Source organism: Phoxinus phoxinus (genome assembly GCF_949152265.1).
Source record: "Phoxinus phoxinus genome assembly, chromosome: 12".
Classification (NCBI taxonomy): domain Eukaryota; kingdom Metazoa; phylum Chordata; class Actinopteri; order Cypriniformes; family Leuciscidae; genus Phoxinus; species Phoxinus phoxinus.
Window position 1 is genome coordinate 16,456,313 of NC_136887.1, and position 20,864 is coordinate 16,477,176.

Consider the following 20,864-nt stretch of genomic DNA (forward strand, 5'->3'; position numbering starts at 1 on the left):
TGCTAAGTGTGTTTTGGCAAATCGCCATCACAGATTTCGCTCCTTTTATGGGAAACGTGTGCGTAAGATGTGGAATTATCAATCTCGTGCTGCTCATTAATGTCCGAGACAGCAGGAGTTTAAAGTGGAAGTATTCATGTGATTAATACTTCTTCTTGCTTCAGGAATGTGAGGAGAACTGCACACATTTACAGCTAGCATCTGTTCCTCCACTACTCGGGCAAACACAAAAATACTTTGCATATTAGTCACATATTATAAGATGACCCAGCCAGCCTTCGGCAGTGTTTCGTTTCGTTCATCGTATTAAAACCCAAGGCACGGTGCATCCTTCTCTGTTGATTAGCTGAGAACGTGCTAGCGTAGATCAACACGTCACCACACGATTGCAGTTCGATACGTTGCCACCTTAGAGTGACACCTCTATCTGTGTTCCAGCGGATTCTCATTTAGCACATGCAGGCTTGTTGCCTTTTCATCAACTTATTACTATTAAGTGGTCCTTATTTCCCTGAACAATTCCTACCCAACTCACACTTAAAGACCTGTATTGATCCTCATGGTACACACCATCCCCTCCTGATTTCATTAGGCCCGGTGCTGTTAATTACTCCACACTCTAACCTTTCAGTGTTTCATTTGGACCGACAAATTGGGTGAATTAAAAAGGAGCTGAAAAGCAGTGCAAGGCCTGACGGAGTGGATCCCCGAACTGGTACGTCAAATTCCCAAGCGGCGTAATAATTAAAAAAGTTCATCAATGTTCCCTTTGCTCATCACATTATGCAGAGGCTGGGCTCACTGGTAATAGTTCTAGAGGATTCATTTAGGAAATTAGACCAGTTTGATCTGGTTCTTCATCAAGAGAGCAGTCTAAGTCCCCCCCAGAGGATTTGTGTGGGTAAACTGCCACCTTTATTTTAGCGAAATAGATAGAAAGCATGCGAGGCAACACACACTAGACGTTTTACCTGCAATTTTGCTTTCTGAACTATTGATGAGCACAGAACACGGATTTGGTGCCAATGCAGTCATTTTGTGCCATTAAATGACTCTATGATAATAACTTCATCATAATTGGCTTCTGATGCTTGAGAGTGTTGAATATCCATTTTCAGAGGGGAATGAATTGATTTACTGCTTGATTTAATTATGCATTAAAATTCAATCATGTACTTTCAACCAAATTCAAAACGAGTTTTCTGAAGCGATCCCTAGAATGCAGGTGGAGTTGAAGGACATCTTCAATTTTTAACTTAATAATCAGATCTTATTGATTACATTAGTGTGCAGGTCCAAGATGAAACAGGATGTAGTTATTGATGAAACGGCTTCATTTTTTATGCTATGCATTAGATATACATTAAGTGAAGTCATCTTCAAACAAAAAGATTGACTTTGATAGAAGAAAAATTGAGAGCTTGGATAAGCCAGTAAGAGATTTGGCAGCTGAGGGCAAGGTAATATTTTTGCACTCATGAGAAAAGCCATTTGGAGTCCATGTTTAACTGCCCATCAGTCTACAACTGTGCCCTCTACCCTTTACGGCTTCCTGAAATCCCTCATCGGCCGAAGGTCAAAACTCGGTCTACATGTGGGCTCACCACGCACCTGGATTCTGTCATTGCTGCTCAACGTGAAAAGAGAGAGTCAGAAGGTCGTTCGAGCGCAAAGCTTTGACGGACAGATGATGGGAAAAGTAAGGAGCTAATATCTGCATCAATGTTCAATGTTAGCTTCCTCAGCTTGACATTTAAATTGTTAATGGTTTGGATTGTTCTTTTATTGAATGACTTGACACTTCCATTCATTCGGAGTGGCACTGGCTTTGTCCGCAGCTGATAATGTGAAAAGCCCACTGTATTAGGGCTCATGCTGGAACAGGCGGAGGATCACTTATCACTGTCACTTAGGCCTTGCCTGGCAAACAAGACACCTGATGGTGACACTGATTAATGATGCCAGATAAGTTTGTGTGAACAGCGGGAATCCAACACAGGTTTCATCTGCATCATATTTAAGCATATGGACACCATATGGGTCTAAGCATTTCCATAAATATGATGACCAACCGCAGCGAACCAGGTGCAATATTTAGGGCATTTTTTCCCCTTGTTGTGCAAAAATAGACAGTGATTCTTATTAAAAAGATTCCATAGGGGTCACCTAACCCATATAATTTTTTAAATATTAAAGGCTTTGCAATATCTTATATTTACTCTGAATATATATATATATATATATATATATATATATATATATATATACACACACACACACAGTCGTGATGCTCCTTCAAGAAACACGATGCATTTAGCTGGGGGTGGAACCTTTTTGAATTTGAAGCTCAAGGTAAATTGTACTTAATTTGTCTTCTGGGAAACATGTAAGTATCTTCTGTTGCTTCCGAATGGCAAACCATTAGGCAAAACAAATCTATATTTAAACAAAATAAGAAATATTTAGACATTTTCATCCTGTTCAAAACTTTTCACCCCCGGCTCTTAATACACTGTCTTTCCTTCTGGAGCATCAGTGAATGTTTTAAAATATTTTAAATGTTGTGTTTGAGTCCCTCAATTGTCCTCAGTGTGAAAAGATGGCTCTCAAAACAATACAGTCACTAATGGAAAGGGTTCAAAAATGCAAAAGATGCTGGACAACCGAAGAATTTGCAGGACCTGAAAGGTTTTTTTCTGAAGAACATAGGGCAGTTTAACTGCTCAGGACAAACAAGGGACTCAAGAACAACCATCACAAAATTAAAATAAAAACCCTGTCATGGTTTATCCAGGTAATGACACACAGTACGAAGAATCAAGGGTATGTAAAGGTTTGAACAGGGTCATTTTTATAAATGCAGCTTTTTTTGTCTTGTAATATCTTATTCAGGACAGTAATAACATGCATGTTGTATGATCCCTCTTATTTTGCTAAAATAATGAACATTTTGCAGATTACGCAAGGGGTGTGTAAACTTTTGAGTATGACTATACAGCCCGATCTCATGAAAGTGCGTATCTATACGACGAATGTTATTTCTTGTGCCATTTATATGGTAAAAAAAATTTTTGCGTGCATATGATACGCAGTTTTCGCGTTCATATTATACACACTTTATGGCGTGTAATACGCACGCACTCCCCACCCCTAATCCTACCCAAGGGTTTTCAGTGCATAGCATATGCACGCAAAAAAATTTTTGGCGTATAAATGCTACGAGAAATAACATTCGTGGTATAGATACACACTTTCATGAGATTGTGTTGGTATATATATGGACTAGGTACGTCATTGGATGGGCAACGATTAATCGCGATTAATCGCATCCAAAATAAAAGTTTGTGTTTAAATAATATATGTATGTGTACTGTTAAGAACTATTCACATGTATATATTTATACATCAATTATATTATATATAAATATAAATATTTTATATATAAATAACAGATTTTTCTTAAATATATACATGCATGTGTGTGTATTTATATATACAAAATAAGTATACACAGTACACATACATATATGATTTAAACACAAACTTTTATTTTTGATGCGATTAATCGCGATTAATCGTTGCCCGATGCAGATATCACTAAAAAAAACACAACGTCTGTTTATGCTCTATCATCACACGTTAAAAAATGAAGTGTACAGATTGCAATTAAACATCTTTATGAATGCATAAATGCTTAAGTTTAATGGCAACTTTTTAAAGAGCAATGACTCCCACTTATTTAAGATCTCAAGTGTTTATTTACACTTTTGATACACTTAAAGGTATTGACTTGGCTTTGCCTACTCCAACATTAATAGCAATGGTTATTGATTGTCAAGATTGATTTTAAACTGAGGGAAATAGATGCATACCCATGGTGGACTTAAGTAATTTATACCAAGAGAGAAAGACTGAAGGGGAGATCCTAATAAGCCCAGACTAATTAACTCAATAGCAGTTATCCATGTGCCGCATTTCAAGTATTCATGGTCTCAGAACAGGTCTTTTCTTATAATTTGAGCTCTTTTCTACAGAAACATAATTGCAGTTGTCAAGAAAAGCCTGTCTAGAAGCTTTTCAATATGACAAAAGAGGGGCAGCCTATCTGAGAATTTTTGAGCTTTGATTGCACACAGTCTTTATGAAAAACTGTCTGTGAATAGCAGGAGATGAGACCGCAACTCATAAAGCTGAAAACAGAAAGACAAGGTCATGTGTTTTATGTGCTTTATCTTCACATGAAAATGAAATAAAACTAAAGTAATAAACAGTAAAATAAAATAAATAAATACATTTTTAAAACAGTTAAAGGCTTTATAGTCCACGAAGGAGAACAAAGGACAAAAACAGAGGATAAAAAGCCAACAACTGTAAATCGTAAATCACAGTTTCTGGGCAGGTGACTTGTAAGCTACATTTTTCTCTTTTTCTTTATCTTCTTTTTTGGTTTGTGATTCGCCAAAAAAGGTGAGGTACAAACCTACAGGGATCAAGGCGTACAAAATATTAAAGTAGAAATTCTGCCATAAAAATGGTGTTTGCAGTCAAATCACTTCATAAAAAGATTCCCACACTGGCCTTTCAATATGGATTTTCTACTCTAGGAACACTAAGCACATGGCAGGGGTATTACCGACACTATCTGATATTTGGAAAATGTTCTGGGATTGATGTGCTTGTATTTTGCTGGCCTGGCACTTGCTTTTGCTGTGTGATGTAGCCTCGACTTTGGAGGATATTCCTTTATATCCTGAGAGCTAAGAGGTATCAACATTTTACAGCAGGCAGAGTGTGGCCACTAAAAAAAAAACAAAAAAAACATTACAGCACCACATGACTCACTGGGACCTAAAAAGAGAACAAAACAGCCCAAGGAAGGTGCACAACATAAAGGTGAAAAGAAACAAACAGCTATATGGATGAACAATCAATGTGTATTTCAATCAATTTGAACCTGAAACAATATACTGTACTGTAATTTAAAATGCTGTCATCGTTTACTCGTTTCATTTTTAACCCATATAAATCACCTTCTCAGACAGACAACAAATGATGACAAATGTGAGAGAATTACCAATATTTTTGCACTTAAACTTTATTCTTTAAACACTAATTCTGTAAAATGGACGGTTATGAATAATTATGTACAACATAGTTATTTTAAAACAATAACATCATTATTTACATTGATTAGCCCCAGAAAAAAGTGCTATACTTTCCTTTGGTGGTCATTTGTTTTGTGTAGATACATTCATTATTTATTTATTTTTAAAATGGTGAATAAGTGAAGGGTAACATTGCTTCAAAGCCAATTTGAAAGTTCAGTGCGAATGTCACTAGTGAAGAAATCCAACAATCATATGCGAATGTCGGAGAAATCAGGTGTCACTCTTCACTTTCATTATATATGGAAAAGAGCAGCTTGGACATTATGCTAAACATCTTATTTTGTGTTCCACAGAAGAAAGAAAGTAATACAGGTTGGGAGGGAATAATGAATATTCCGTAACATCAATGACAGACAGCTTTCAAGGCCTGACAAAAACTGTTTATATTCATGACTAACTAGATATTAATAATGTATGAGAACAAACATGATACAAAATGTAACCGCCAGAAACAGTACATGTCTGCACATGAAAAAGGCTCTATTAAAACCCGTGACTCAAAATATAGTCGATGTCATCAGCCGAAGTACCAAGGGAGCAAACCTAACATTATTTCTATTCCAGACCTCTCACTGTTTTCTGGCCATGGCTATCAAACGCAACATATGTTGTCACAGTGAACAGTGCAAGAAATCTTCAGAGCTTGATTCGCTCTGAAATCTTCCAGAGCTTGTTTATATTGAGTGTCAAGCCGACTGTTTCAAGACCTGTAAACTACAGCCCCACATGGACCTTTAGAGAACAGTCTCTTATTATCAAGCTCTCTGCTGTTTGGGAGATGCTAACAATCAGATATCAATGCAACAGCGACTGGATTGGAGGAGCTTCGTCTAATGAGGTCATCTTGTGTTGTTTTACTATTCATTTTCAAGTCTTAATTTTCATTCCCAGAATAAACAAGTATTTGGAGCAAATTTTAAATTCCAGTCAGTGCATTGCTATCACAGTTTTTTGTTGTTGTTGTTGCACATAGTAGTTACATCCGTTTAATGATTACCATACCATCACAATTCCCTCCAGCCCGTCCCGGACAAAGATTCCCATCTGTGGACCAGACAGAGGGTCTCAGAAAACCATAAATTCTTGTTTTAAACCAAACTCACTCATCATTAGGCAAAAAAAATCACCTTTAAATATTCCCCTGTCTATTCCCCTCGGCGCCTCTTGGAATGGGGCTGGAAACGTATTTAAGAATAGTATACAAATTATTGCTAAACTTGACAGTGAGAGTCCAATGAATAATAGCATGAAGAGGAGAGGGAGGGAAAGGTTGCGTGAAGGTGAGAGGCATTAATTTGCTTTTAAGCTTATGGGAGATTCTTCCATGCTCCCTGCGCTTAGCCACCCACTGTAAAGATACAGCACCACTCCCAGTGCCTGTGACACAAGCTCATTAGCATCTCACCCTACATCAGGAAAATGACTACCTTCCATGGGTGGATCATTATACCGCGTTACAGGGAATACCATATAACCATAAATGTGGGGAAAGCATGTGCAATAAAGGCTCCAGATGGCTTTTTTTTTTGTTCCTGAACATGAGAATTGGCTTCCTTGTCAAAACAGGGCACAATGAAACGTGGAGTCGCACAAATCAGGGATCCAAATGATTGATTAATTGCATGACACTTGGCAGCTGGAGTGCGATAACATTGTCTAAAGACCTCTTATTCGCAGATAAAATAGAGGAAAAAGCCATTTTAGAGCCCAGAAACGAGTCACGTGGTCGTCGCCACACACTGTTTTTCATTCATACTGAAATATTTAGCACTTGAGTTGAATGGCTTTGATCAGTAAGGAAGATCAGATAAGAATCGTGGGACTGAAACCGCTCTAGCATTATCTTGATGTCCTACGCTTCAGTTGCGTTTTGATTTAGCTCAGCATGCTCGTACTACGCACCTTTTTTAAATTTAACTAGACCTTGTTTGTGGCTGCTCATTTATAGTGGTTCCTATGGAGGTACATTAAGAGTGTTACATCAAGAGCGCTTTAAAGAGTACAAAAAGTAGACGGCTCACACTAATCTCAACTTACATTACAACACGGATTCATAATGAGTCGGATAAGCAGTAGTGTTAACAGTACTGAGAAATTGAGGTACTGTACTGCATCAAAAATGAATTCAAAAGAGTCAAACACACTTGCGTAAAAAGGCTGCACTTTATATATTTAAATTGGAATACATTTTATTGGCTGTTTTAAAGTTAATTTAATTAAAATGATTAAACCCTTACACTGTGTTGAAAACCCTGTAACACCTTTGATGTTCCCGGTCAAAAATGACAAAGATTGCTTGTTATGCTATATCATCACCAAATATTGGATTCAATCTTTTTGACTTGTTTCTTTAAATTAGGACAGGTTTTGTATTACTTTTTGGAACTGACTGATTGTAGGCCTTTTTGACAGTTTTTTTTAGTGGATAATTCTGTCAATATTCAACAAAATATGGAAAATACTTTCCATAGTGTACTTTAATGATTAACCAGGAAGTTTGTTCTGAAAAAAAATACCGGCCTAAAAAAAATTGTTTAACAAGTGTAACAAGGTGTAGAAAAAAACCTTACACAGTACAAACATTTTGGGAAGCAGGTATACCCTGTGTGAGAAAGTCAGTAAGTTTGATAACATTAACTAACATTTTCGGGGAAAAATAAAATAATCTCCGGGTTAAAATGACCCGAACACAACACAAGGATTAAAGCGGCTTTTTAGTGAGAGACAACAACGTAATCTCATTAGTAATATGTATCCATATATGTAAAATGTGGTTTGATCACTTATAAAATATCTATAGAAATATTTAATGCAAATTATACAATATAATAAATTATTGTCACTCTACATTTATCTTATTATGTATTTTTGAATAAATTGGCAGCTTTAAGGTAAAGGTGAGGTTAGGAGCTCTAAAAAATATGTAAAGTATATCACAGTAATATAAAACTACACAAATTATTTGAATATCAAAATAATATACATACAAAGTATTTATAATATGTTTATGTTTCTAAATCTGAGCACACAGTTAGAAGTGCAATACTTCAATTGAAGTAGAAATTCCCAAAATTTACTTTATGATTTGAATCATAAATATCTTTAGCTAATAAATGTTATAATTAAACAAAACATTTCTATTCAAATGCTTTCGGTAAATCCATCTAGAAAAAAATAAGAATCCTAAGCATCTTGCCTGCTCTAAATTAGACTCGCTACAGAAGGAAATTAGGTGAAGTTTGAAGTTTTCTCCAGGAGTTCCTCTGAGAGCCATAAGAACCAAGAAACATGAGAGAATTATTAAAAAGCGCAATATATGAACTAAATGACCCCTCAGTGCCAAGCTGCCTCTCCATACAGCACGATCAGCAGATTACCTCTACCTGAAGAACTCTGGATTCTTTCACTTCCTATCACAAATTACACAATAATGGCAGAAAACCAGATTATGCTTGATGCTTCTATGTCACGCTGAACGTGGTTGTTGTATCGTGTAACGTTAAATGCAATAACCAAGCAACAGCAAAAAGCAAATCATTTGAATCCTTAATGGCTGCCATTCTGTTATATAATATTGAGCTTTCTCTAGGCAGAGCTTTCAAAAAATTAAGAGGTTAAGCTATGTAGTCAAGAGGCTAATGCATGGAAAAAGCCTTTGGACCCTAGCTGAACTAAATCCAGCGCGCACAGTGACACCCCATTAACAGGATGGAGGACACCAGGAATGCCTGAATCCGAACGCTGAGCAGATTTCCAGGTGGAAGGGAGTCAAGCGCCACGGACTCCTGGGTAACTGCACTCTGACACCTTCACTGATTTGACAAATGATTCTATATCAAAGGGCTGCGCACACATTTGACTTAATTGATTAGACAGCATGTGGCGAAATCCCTGATTGGTTTAACTAAAAGAACAGGAAACGTGCCATAGTTTTATAAAAAGGCAAGCACTTTGTGGTGACAAGGGGGGGGAAATTAGTTCCTGCCTTCTTTTAAGTATGACTGATTAATATTGAAATGTGTATGAAAAATGAGACAAATTAATCTTGTTCTAACGCCATAAATCATCTAATCCGAGTGGGTTTACAGCTGTAATTCCAGAGGTTAGGATTTCTTTCATCTCTTCATTAGTGGGGTCAACCACAGCCAGAGGACCTTGTGAGGTGCAAGTCTATAAACGCGGTACCCTGTGCGCAGACCCCGCTTTAATACGGCTGTAAAAAACCAACATGTCTGCCAATTAAAGAGACACCACATTAACACTGCTTCTGTAATTACAGACAAGAGCACGACCGAAATAAACCGAATGGGGGACCGCAAACACTTCCCTGGAACAAAAAAATAGTTGATATGTTACCCGAGCTAGTCATTGAAAGGCAAACAGATCATCTGATGATTAGAGATGGAAATGGAAATGGAAAATAATTTAACAGTTCCGGTTCTGATTCCATAAACAAATCTTTTCGTACTTTTAAGGGAAAAATAAGCGCGATTCAATTAACAAATTGATAAGGTAATTTAAAAACAAATTATAAACATAAAATGTGGCAACAACAAACACTGTTTACTGTTTATATGATTTTACAAAGAACTACAGTATCTTATGTTCACCAAGGCTGCATTTAATTCAGCAGAAATACAGTAAAACAATATAGTGAAATATTACAATAAAATTAAATAAAAACGATTTTATTTCTTGTGATGGTAAATGATGGTAAAAGATTCATCATCAATTTTAAAAACAGCTGAGCATGCATTTTTTTTTTTTGTGTGAAAACCATGATATATATTTTTTCTTCGGGATTCTTTAATGCACAGAAAAGACAGCATTTATTTTAAATAGACAGGGGTACATCTAACATTTTGGGTCGGGTTCTCAAGGGAGCACCTGGAGATCATGCTTGGTACTCACACTTTATGCGACACACTTATCCAACAAGCTATCGTCATCACCTTCCTCCTGACTGCTCTCCTCACTATCTTCTTTTCTCTCGAACATGGTAGATGATGATGATGTTTTTTTATTTATTTTTATTGTATTAATAATGACAGACAACATCAGGAATATTAGGCTGCTGTCACTTTACAACCGAATCCACGGACCAACTATACTGACACACGTCCGGTTTCTTTCTCAATTGTTCACTTATTATATAACCAAGGGAGTACTTGCCAAGACAGGTATTATAATTTTGTGTGTATGTGTCCGTTCAACCACAAGTAAACACGAAAGTAAAAATCTAGATTTTCACCTATTCCTCAACATTTAAAACCATTTGAATGTAAATTGGAAAGACAAAACACATCGAAATGATAAACGTTCACTCTAGGATGGTTAAATTTAGCAGTTGACCCGCGAATCACATACGTTCCAGTGCCGAATCGTGGGGCCTGGTCCGTACAGATCACGGATCAACTGCGATCCGTTGCACTGCACCCCTAATAATTAATGAACACACTTATCATCATGATTGCTATCTTACCAGAGAAAAAATCCTAAACGAGTAAATGTGTCCCTGTCCCCAAAAATTTTGGTACTCAACGCCCCTTCACGTTTTCTGCTGCACATCATTTATTTTTTACCATGCATGCGCACCAGTTATGTGCACCCCTGTAAATAGATATATTTTATAACATTATAAATGTTTTTTTTTTAAGTGTGGCTTTTGATTAATTTAATACATCCTTGCTGAATAAAGGTATTCATTTCTTAAAAAAAAATATAAAAATCTTACTGACCCCAAACTTTTTAGGATAGTGCACTTCATTTATTTTATAAAATACTTCTGACAAAACAAAAAATCCAAATAAAAGAATGTGTGAAAACTGTAAACAGAATCGAGCATCATTTTGTCTAGGTATTTTATAAACTGGTGGGAAAAAAAGAAAGAATAAGAACCCTTTTTCGTTTCCCAACCCTACTGATGAATCAAAACAGCTATAAATATCCTTAAAACACATGCATGCACACACAACCTGCTGCATGGCAGATTTAGGCTCAGAGAGTTAGCCGGCCGGTGTACCTTTTTTTTTTCTTTTTGACATGAACATGCTGTGCTTGCTAGTGACAGGCTCAGCATAGCCCTGCACCCAGAGGTCACAACTGACCTTTCCGATTGTGAGTTTTTCCAGCTCTACTACATGTTTGTCTGAAGATGTATGCCAAAGCATCCTCAGGCACCACACTGAGACGGCGGTATGGGTTTAGGCATTTTGCTGCTTGTCTTCCAGCATCACGCCTACTCCCTCCTGAATTGCGTATGAATGCAGAGCACACTGCCTTGAGTTTTGCATGCTACGAAGCTTAATTGCTGCATGACTAGCCTGTTGTTGCATGGCTGGAGGGATTTCCATTTATTATCTGGTATGAATCATTTTTAAGATGTGCTTATTCACCACCGGTTTCCCCAAGTTCAAAACACCATTATGAGTAGGATGTGGAGGAGTGCGCGGTCACAAGGTCCAGTTTCAGAGCGTTGACAGGGAGAGAGCAACAACACCTCTCCCTCCCGCAGATGGAATATGTGTCTGTGTTTGCATGGAGGGGTACGTTGGTCGCACCATGCCCAGATCAGGCAGCTCGTGCCAGGGTTCTGCATGCACTGCGCACAGGGAAGGAAGGGTCAAATTATGTACTCCATCTGCCATCTGCTTTGGCGGCTCGACGGGGAGTCTCTGCGATGCGACGCCTGCTAGGGTTAAATCAAAGCCTTGATGAATGGTGTTTAAATACCTGCAGAATATCAGTCTGGTCGTCCATTGAATCGGCAGAGCAGACGTGCCCGCTGTAATGTCAGACAAATGATCACTTTCTCAAGCCGGGGCCACTTCATCAACGTTAAGCGTTGAGGTGAGCCTTCCTTCACGTTCTGATAGGAGGTCTGAAATTGGGACTCTCTCCACTTTCACTACTGACCTATTGTGAATCGCAGTGGCTGGAATGAATTACTGCTGAGAGGACAAACGCATAATGTAAGATATTATTGGGGAATTTAACAATGCTCAGGCCTCAGGGACTCTCACAATGTAATGTATGGCCTTTGGAGTACAATTGCTATGGAAACTAGAAGCCCTGGGTGACCAAGTTGCCCACCCACACGGACAGCCGTTAATCATCTTCACTCCAATACTGGCACAGCAGAATTTGGCCAATGTGTCAAGCAGCAATTATGTATACTTAGTGTTCTCTCCACCCCCCTCGGCTTCGCTCTCTCGTTCTCCCGCCATCCTTCTCTTCCCCTCTCCTTTCCATTTAATCACGGAGCTTTTAAAAGCTCTCTGTTCATTAGCTCCCTTTCATTGTGAATGCATACAATACTAGCAAAGAAAATAGGAACGGTCTTAGCGCCACACAGTACGACATTCCTATTATAGAAATCATATCTAACCGTTTAGCCATTATACTTTCATTCGGAGCTGAGTGACACGCCAAATTACTCCACTGCTCCATTGCTTTCTTTGCATATTGGTTTGTGCAGATCACAGGCGCTAATGGGAAGCGACGAGACAGAGATTATGTTCTGCTGGTCCCGGGGAAACGTTAACGCCATCACAAATCGGTGGCATCCCTTCATTACCTCCATCCAGATCAGCTGTTTCAAGGAGAGCTGACAGCAACATGGGAATTGCAACGCTCTCCATATTTCAAGGACAAAACGCTGCAGCCTGGGTGTCGAGCAGGTGAGTTCGAGCGCATCAGCACTGTATAGAACGTGTTATTAGAGGTGATCTCGACAGGGGTGAAGCGCGCAGGCTCGTGTGAAGGACGGGTCAGCAATTAGAGCCCTGTTGTGTGCCGAGAGGTTCAGGACAAAGCTGATTGCCTTTTCATACATCTCACAATGAGCACTGGGAAGATTTGTATAAATATTTTGCAGCTTTCCCTTGCAGCTTCAAGTCACTTTTGATGGCAGTTGGTATATTAGGGGTTGTCCAAATGGACCACTTGCTGACAGGCTGTCAGATGTGCCCATGCCTGCCTTTGACTGACTTTTTGTGCAAGGTCTTTACTCTTGACCTGCCAAGTCAACCAGAAGAGGAAATAAGCACTTTGGCACATTTGAGGTTAGTGGACTGACAATAGTGCGAGGTTTGGCAATATAACACATTATTGCGTTTCTCACATAGGACGCGTGAAAAAAAACAGCTCAAAAGCAGAGGCAGCCAGCTTTCAAGCAGGAAAACATACTTTCTTTTTGTTCCTCTAGTCTACACCAAGAATACGACTGATTCTTGTCACTGTTTTGGTAAATCCTGAACCCAAAAGCATGAAATCACAGATAATTCGACATCTTGTAGCAATATTACGGTTTAATTCAGGGCCTTGTTTCCAACCTGAGATAAGACACAATAAAAAGGAAATATCTGCTGTCATGCCTCCTTGCTCTGGTACATGGCGGTGTGGAGAAAAAGAAATGTTGTTCTATTTCAACGTATCCAAGCTAAATAAATAAATAAATTAATTTTGAAATATTCAGAGAATAAGATGATCTCCCAGATAAAAAATAAAAAAGTGTATATATGTATATCAACAGTTCTCAACAGGTCTTGCTTTAGTACACAAACCAAGTGAGGATCCAATGCAGTAGCAAAATCACACAAAAGTAAAGAAAACTGTCATTGAAAACATCACCAACATCTGCTGAATCTGAATTTAACGTTTTAGGGATGCACAATACATTGATATCATATCGGATCTGTGTCAGTGAATATTTGATAGATCCAATAGATATTGGATAATTATTGGATATTTATTTACTTTGCCATCATCTTAGTTAATGTTAATCTTTCAAGACACTGGAAATGTAATAACACTGTTAATTGTATTTCTAAAGGAAATCTCTAAATACATAAATACAATCCAAATAAAATCAATCAGTTTAAAGTTTGTAAAGTTAATGTTTGCATCACCAATTTGTAATTTATTTATACAGAGTAGTAGTTAAACCCATGACCTTGGCACCATGCTCTGCTGTTAGAGCTAGAGGAATGCTCAATTGAAATTGACAAAAAAACACAGCCTTTGATGTCAAACAAAAGACACGTTTCCACATTGTTTTTCCCTTCTGTGTGTGTATTTGAACAGTTGAGAACCAATGCTTTACAAAGGTGCAGCATGCTGCAACAGCTTTATCACATAGTGAAACTACAATGCCTCCAATAAACAGAACCATTAGCAAGACAGTGACTTACCTTGTGAGGGCACGTGACTGGGACAACAGAGAATGTTTTATCTGGGGTCTGGCTCTGGTTCTAGAAGAGAAACAAATCACTCTGTGTTAGTTGTTTTAGTAAGAATAAAACTGTTGCATTCAAGCACAGTTGCTATAAATTGCATGTTTCGTAATAAGGCAGAACAAAGTGACCTATTACGTACACTTATTCTGAAGAAATGGAAAAGCCAATTGAGTGAATAAAGGTTAAGGTCATCAATCTGCGCTGGTGGAATATACAGCCAACAAATGGCTACAGCGAAACTTCTCAATGCATGCCTATTCCTGCGCTCCGAATACCGAAAACACCAGCACATAGCACAGGCTTCATAACATATGCAAAGGTTCTCAAACAGGATTTCATTAACCAATTAGCATATTGTAAATATGGTGCTACATCAGACTGATACATGAAAACCAACACTAAAAAGGTTGCACGTAGGTAAGTCAACAAGGCAACAACAGATGGTCCTGCTGTTTGCGATTATGCATGATGCAGGGCCTCTGCACACTGACAAAGGCAGCGTAGGGGGAAATGACCATCTTCAAGTGACCTCGCATACATATGAGGAAAAAGAAGCGGTCGAGCCAGCACTGCGGGCGACAAACTTTTTTTCCCTAATACTTGAGGGACGCCTAGTTGATTCCAAGCAGGTGCTGCCAGTCATTCTCTTACACCCAGTTATCTTCTTTTTGTAGAACTAATGCTCTCTGACACTATTAATGGCTTCCTTATGGTATCGCCAAGAGAGATGAAACATTGAGCGGTCCAGACTTCAACATCTATATTTCATCAGCACTTAGAGTAGTCAGCATCGGCTGTGTGGTAACCTCACTTCACACCCACTGTCGGGTAAAAGACAAACACTGCATGGTCAGCCCTAGGCGTCTGAAATAATAGAAAGGAGTTTTGTGCCACTCTTGCAAAGAGGAAATTCTAAAGAGACATAGGTTATTCAATTTTACATTTTTTTGCGCAATTGACCAATTAAGGAATCATTCTTCTCCTCTTCAACCTGGCTCATACACTCCTGGAGACAGTTTTCTCTTTAATGAGCTAGTTTTAAACAGTACATGATATTGTAATCTGAGCAGAGCTGGCAAAGGAACTCAAGTAGGGGAGGACTAATAAAGAACATGTTCTCCTGGTTGCAAGGGCAACTCAGAGGACACAACATGTTTATTCAGGAGAGCCGCTGTCAGCATCACTTGCATTGACCCGTGTCTGCTCTACTTTGGTCAGTCAAAACATCTATTAAGCTCTGTTAAGAACAGTACAATTTGAACTCAATTGCAGCACATGAAAGATGAACAACAGTGCTATTCTGATTGTGTGTGATATTTTATACAACATTTTACTACAAATAAAGTAAACAATAAGTTAACACTGAGTAAGACACATTTAGACACTTAAGACTTTAGTAACCTCTCTGAGCAACACACATTAGTGGTGTTTAATAGTTCCTGAATTAATCAGTGAACTGAATCAGGTGAACGATTCAATGACTCGCTCCTGAATGAATCAGTCCATTTGAACAAATCGATCCATACATTTCCAAACCGCTTGTCGCTGGGATGCTGGAGCCTAACCCAGCGCCCAAACCAGCCTCATCAGAACAGTTGAACGAGCTGTGTGAATTATGCAATGACTCATTCCAGAATGAATCAGTGTAGCTGAATGAATAGGTTGAGAGAATGGATTGATGACTCAGTCGTAAAGGCCAACAGTTGTTTGATTGAACAAATCAGTTGAATGAATGATTCAATGACAGTATGACATACTGACAGTTTCGAATGTGCAAACACAGACAAGCAGAGTTATGCAAACAATTAAAAGGCCAACATCAAGATTCGTTTTTAAAGTCAGAGTATCTGTTTCGTGGCAGACTTGCTCATTGTATTATGGTAACTGTAAAATGTAGAATAGAGCAATATGTGTTCCAATCAGTTGTTCTGTGCATTGCTTGGCTTCTTTTTCATTGGTGGAGAAAAATATATAATAGATAACGTGTCAATTGTGTCTGAAACGGAAGTCGCGTATCTTTCAACAGAACTTTTGAATAAAAAGCGATATCAAACCATGCTGTAGAACTGCATATCAATTACCCTCTGGCTTTGTGCCGACAGCCCAATCACAGTCGTGCTAATATCCAGAACAACACCTTTTGCTGGCATGATGCTGTTTAAATAAAGGCAACAGTTATGAATGAAAAAACATGTTGAAGAGAAAGGAATCTCTTTGGAAAAATTGCATTGGTGTTAATGCTTTATTTCCTGTTTAATGTTTTGCTCAGCCACGGTTAATTATTTAATATGACAGGTATGCTGCGCGGAGTGTATTAACTTGTCCTGCATGTTTAAATAATATATGATCCCATTAAAATCTGACATAGACGACAGACACACACGCCACTGGGGCTTTATTCATTTGCAGGTACACAGGCGCCATTATGAGGCAGAGTTGACCCAGTGTGTTCGATTGAATGGCCTTTCTGTAATGTGCAGCAAAATTATATGTTGCACTGAAAGCCTAGGCTATGCAAATGCAACATAACTGCACTGGAACAAGCTGATGACTTCAGTGCTCTGCTGTTATTTTGGAGAGCGGAGAGCGGATAACTCTGTAAAATAAGTGCGGATGGAGGGAATGGTTTTCAAATGGTTGCTTTCTTACAAAAGAAATCTTTATTGGTATCTTCCTTCCTTCTCAGCTCTCTCCATAATTCATGCGGCGCCAGTAAACTTGTGAAAGCAAAATGTGATTTTGTCAAGGTTGTGAAGTGCAGTCAAATAAACATGATGAAAAATGCCAGATTGAAGGCAAATTTATTATCTCTTCTCATTACGTGTTACATCTCTGCTTCACAGTACAGATACAAATTAGTTTTTATCGAGAAGCCAAATTGCTAATATTAAACCTCTCTGCTGTTCCTCCCCAAAACAAGCCATGGACGTGATTTCTTCACTTCACTCTGCTGAATGTTTTCCTCTCCAAATGCTAGTGGAGGGGGAAAGAGAGCAAGCGGTAGGCTGCAAAGAGCCGTAATCTCCTTGCCAGCAGTGTTGAGGCTGACTGACGTTCAATGTGCCATCGCTATAAAGGGGTGCTCTTTGAAACGACAGCCTCCCAAAAGTGCATCAAGACACCAAGTCTTCTTGCTCCTGGTGTGCTCATTTGCTAAGCAGTGTGAAGCCCCTTCTTTTAGACTGGTCTTGAGAGCTGGAAGAAGTCTAAATTAGACCTTTGTAATGAGTTAAAGGCACAGGTAAACTGAGCCTGAGTTTGGCACTGCAGCTGCATCTGTCTGCGTATGAAAAACAATCCTCTGAATGCTGTGACGACAACAAGCACAGCAGGGGGATCGTTCTACAAAACTGGGTGCTACTACCTGTGTCCCATTTATAGAGATCCATTTTTTAACAATGAATAATTGTTATTTCAACTCTTAATCTGCCTTGCTGTATGAGCAAATGAAAATAAAATACACTACCTTTCAAAGGTTTGGGGTCAATAAGATTGGTATTTTATTATTATTATTATTATTCAGCGAGGACACAATGAAAAGAACAAAAGTGACAGGAACATTTCTGTGAGAAAAATATTTCTATTTCAAATAAATGACGTTCTATTCATCTAAGAATTCTGACAAAACATTATCATATTTCCAAACAAAGTGTTGAGCAGCACAACTCAACATTGAGAAAAGAAGAAAGACAAAATCTTGTGCATCAAATCATCATATTAGAATGATTTCTGAAGGATCATGTGACACTGAAGACTGGAGTAATGACTACTGAAAATGCAGCTTTGTCGTCAATATTTCACATAGTATGTTTTTACTTTGTTTTTGATCAAATAAATGGAGCATTGGTTATTTTCTTTTTTTTCTTTTTTTTTAATGTTTAAAAATCTATTATGATGTAAATCTGTATTCATCATATTTGTTTGTTCTCTGTGTAAACTATAAACTAATACAAATATCTCTATTCTTCAATGGTCTTAAAATGTAAGCCTTGTTACCATGATAATTGCTGAAATATCTGCATTGAATTCGCTTTCTGAAAAGCAACTTGTAGTTTCACAACCTTTAAAATAGTCTATAAACAGCCAACCGTTACTTTAAATCATGACATTTTCTATAAAAAATAGTTTAATATAGCTTGAAACGGAACAATGCAGTTTATTAGAACATAAAAACTCATTAGTTTTCTATGAAAAAGTCTTAAAAAACAATTACTTAAAAAAAATCACCATTTCAAAAATTGAATGGTAAAGGCACTTTCTTCATAAAATGACCCAGGTATGCATGACTGTGTTTATCAGTATAAAAAAGGTAAAAACCTGTTTCGCTCATAAGCGCTGTGGGCCACGTAATAGTCGAGATCTAATTTGGAATGATGCATTTTTTTTATTTACGGTTGCCAACAAAGATAAAGCAAATTTTGTCACATACGCACAGCTAGTTTAAGAAACACAGCCACGCAAAACGCTCTCTCACACAGACACCACTGTATCCTTAGGCCATAATGAGCCTGCTATGTGTTTTAAAAGGATTAGCTGCATTAAAAATCACATTTCATTCTCAAGCTGAGCAAAACAAAGCAGTTCGTGGCAAACATGTTCATTTATTACTGCTTTGCAGGGGTTTAAATACAAGCATGAATATTTTATCACAGCTAATCTAATCTGGTCGTGCTCGTGCGTGCATTTATAGAATACACCTAAAGAAAATGACAGATGTACAGTACCAGTCAAAAGTTTGGAATAAATAAGATGCTTTTCATTTTGTTGAACAAAGTCTCTTATGCTCACCAAGGCTCCATTTCTTTTCTATTTTTATCAAAACACAGTAAAAACTGTAATATTGTGAAATATTATTACAATTTAAATGTTCACTTTATAACTTGTGGCCTCTAACAAAAACAAAACTGCATGCATTTTGCGGAATAACATTGTTTTGGTTGTGCTTCGGCTCTGTGTGACTGTGCGAATGAATATGGTTTTCCTGCTCATAAAACATTAACTATAGGCTTTAAGATATATAATCATTTTAGAGAGAAAGGATCTCAAGCTGACTAGCTGAAAACGTTTCTGTAGCTATACCCACTAATCGACATGGTATTTCCTTGAAAATAAATTCCAGAACAAACATAATGAAATGACCCTTAGCAATAGAGAACACTTTAAAATGAACTCTGTCAGCAAGTTGCATATGGCAATTTATCTGTTCTATAATATACTTTACACACCTGTTGTCACATCTGGTGTCACTTTTACAAAATGTAAAATCCCTAAAGTTCTCCCATCTCCGAAAGCCAAGCCAATGTTGATTCTCGTTTTATAACAAGAATTTCGAATTGTCTTTTTGCCAGCAGACTCTCCTCTTTTTTTATATGGTTCAACTTTTCTCTATTTACGGATATGACAAGACACGCATGGAAGAGTGACCTACAGTATGCAATTTCCTGTGAAAACCATCCTGTCAGGTCGAAAATAAACCATAGTGAATCAGAGTAAGACGAAAACATGTTTTGGAAGGATTGATGATGTATTGATTGACTCATTATTCAAAATTAGTTACTTTTTAACATAGTGTACCTTTGAAGGAAGTGTTTTTATTTGAATACATTTTGAAGTGTAATGTATTCCTCTGATGGTAAAGCTGAATTTTCAGCATCATTACTCCAGTCTTTAGAAATCAGAAATTAATATGTGAGTTGGTGCTTAAGAAAGGTAGTAATATATAAATAAATAATAATAACAATAATCATACTTTTGTTCATAAAGGATGCATTATGATCAAAAGTGGCGGCAAAGACACTTTTGTAATGTTATGAAATACTCAAATGAATGCTGTTCTTTTGAATTTTCTAAGTACATCAAAAAATTATGTAAAATAATTTGATTCACGAATCATGTTTTTTTATTTTATTATTAATAACAACCAATTCAGCATATGTTAATGATTTCTGAAGGATCATGTGACACTGAAGACTGCAGTAATGATTTTGTAATGATTCAGTAATGAAACTGAAAACGATTTTTTTTACTGTAATTTTAATCAAATAAATGCAGTCTTCAATTTTTTTTACATTCCTAACTTTTCACAGGTATAGTGTTTAAGCAACGCCACCAACAAATGACCCAATCAGTCGTTGCCGATGCAGTGATGTTTTCTGTTTGATATTGAGCAACACAGCTCCTAAAAGAACCTGCAAATAATTCTGTTACGCTGTCTCAGCCAGCCCTCGTGAGATAAAAAGCCTCAGGCTGAGAATTGGCAGGAGCGAGCGCCGAAGTACTTTTCACCCTAAAAGCAATCTTAAAGAGAAGGTCTGACGTCGTCACATTAACTTGTCTTCTCCGCTACGCACCAGGTGGAGAAGACTCACCGCGATCTCAGACGACTCCCATTTAAACTCACAAACAAGAGCACTATTCACCCAAGGCAAAATAAGGAGCAGGGCTTTTCTGGCAGGCTGAC

At 37.7% G+C, this 20,864-nt stretch overlaps 1 protein-coding gene across 1 annotated transcript in view; it reads right to left on the minus strand.

Annotated features, from left to right (window-relative positions):
* The window catches only part of pcdh11 (protocadherin 11), a 178,456-nt gene that overhangs the window by 93,786 nt on the left and 63,806 nt on the right, over positions 1 to 20,864 (minus strand). The window contains exon 4 of the mRNA XM_079629966.1: positions 14,360 to 14,419. Coding sequence (XP_079486092.1) covers positions 14,360 to 14,419 — 60 coding nt within the window. The remainder of the gene's footprint in view (positions 1 to 14,359; positions 14,420 to 20,864) is intronic.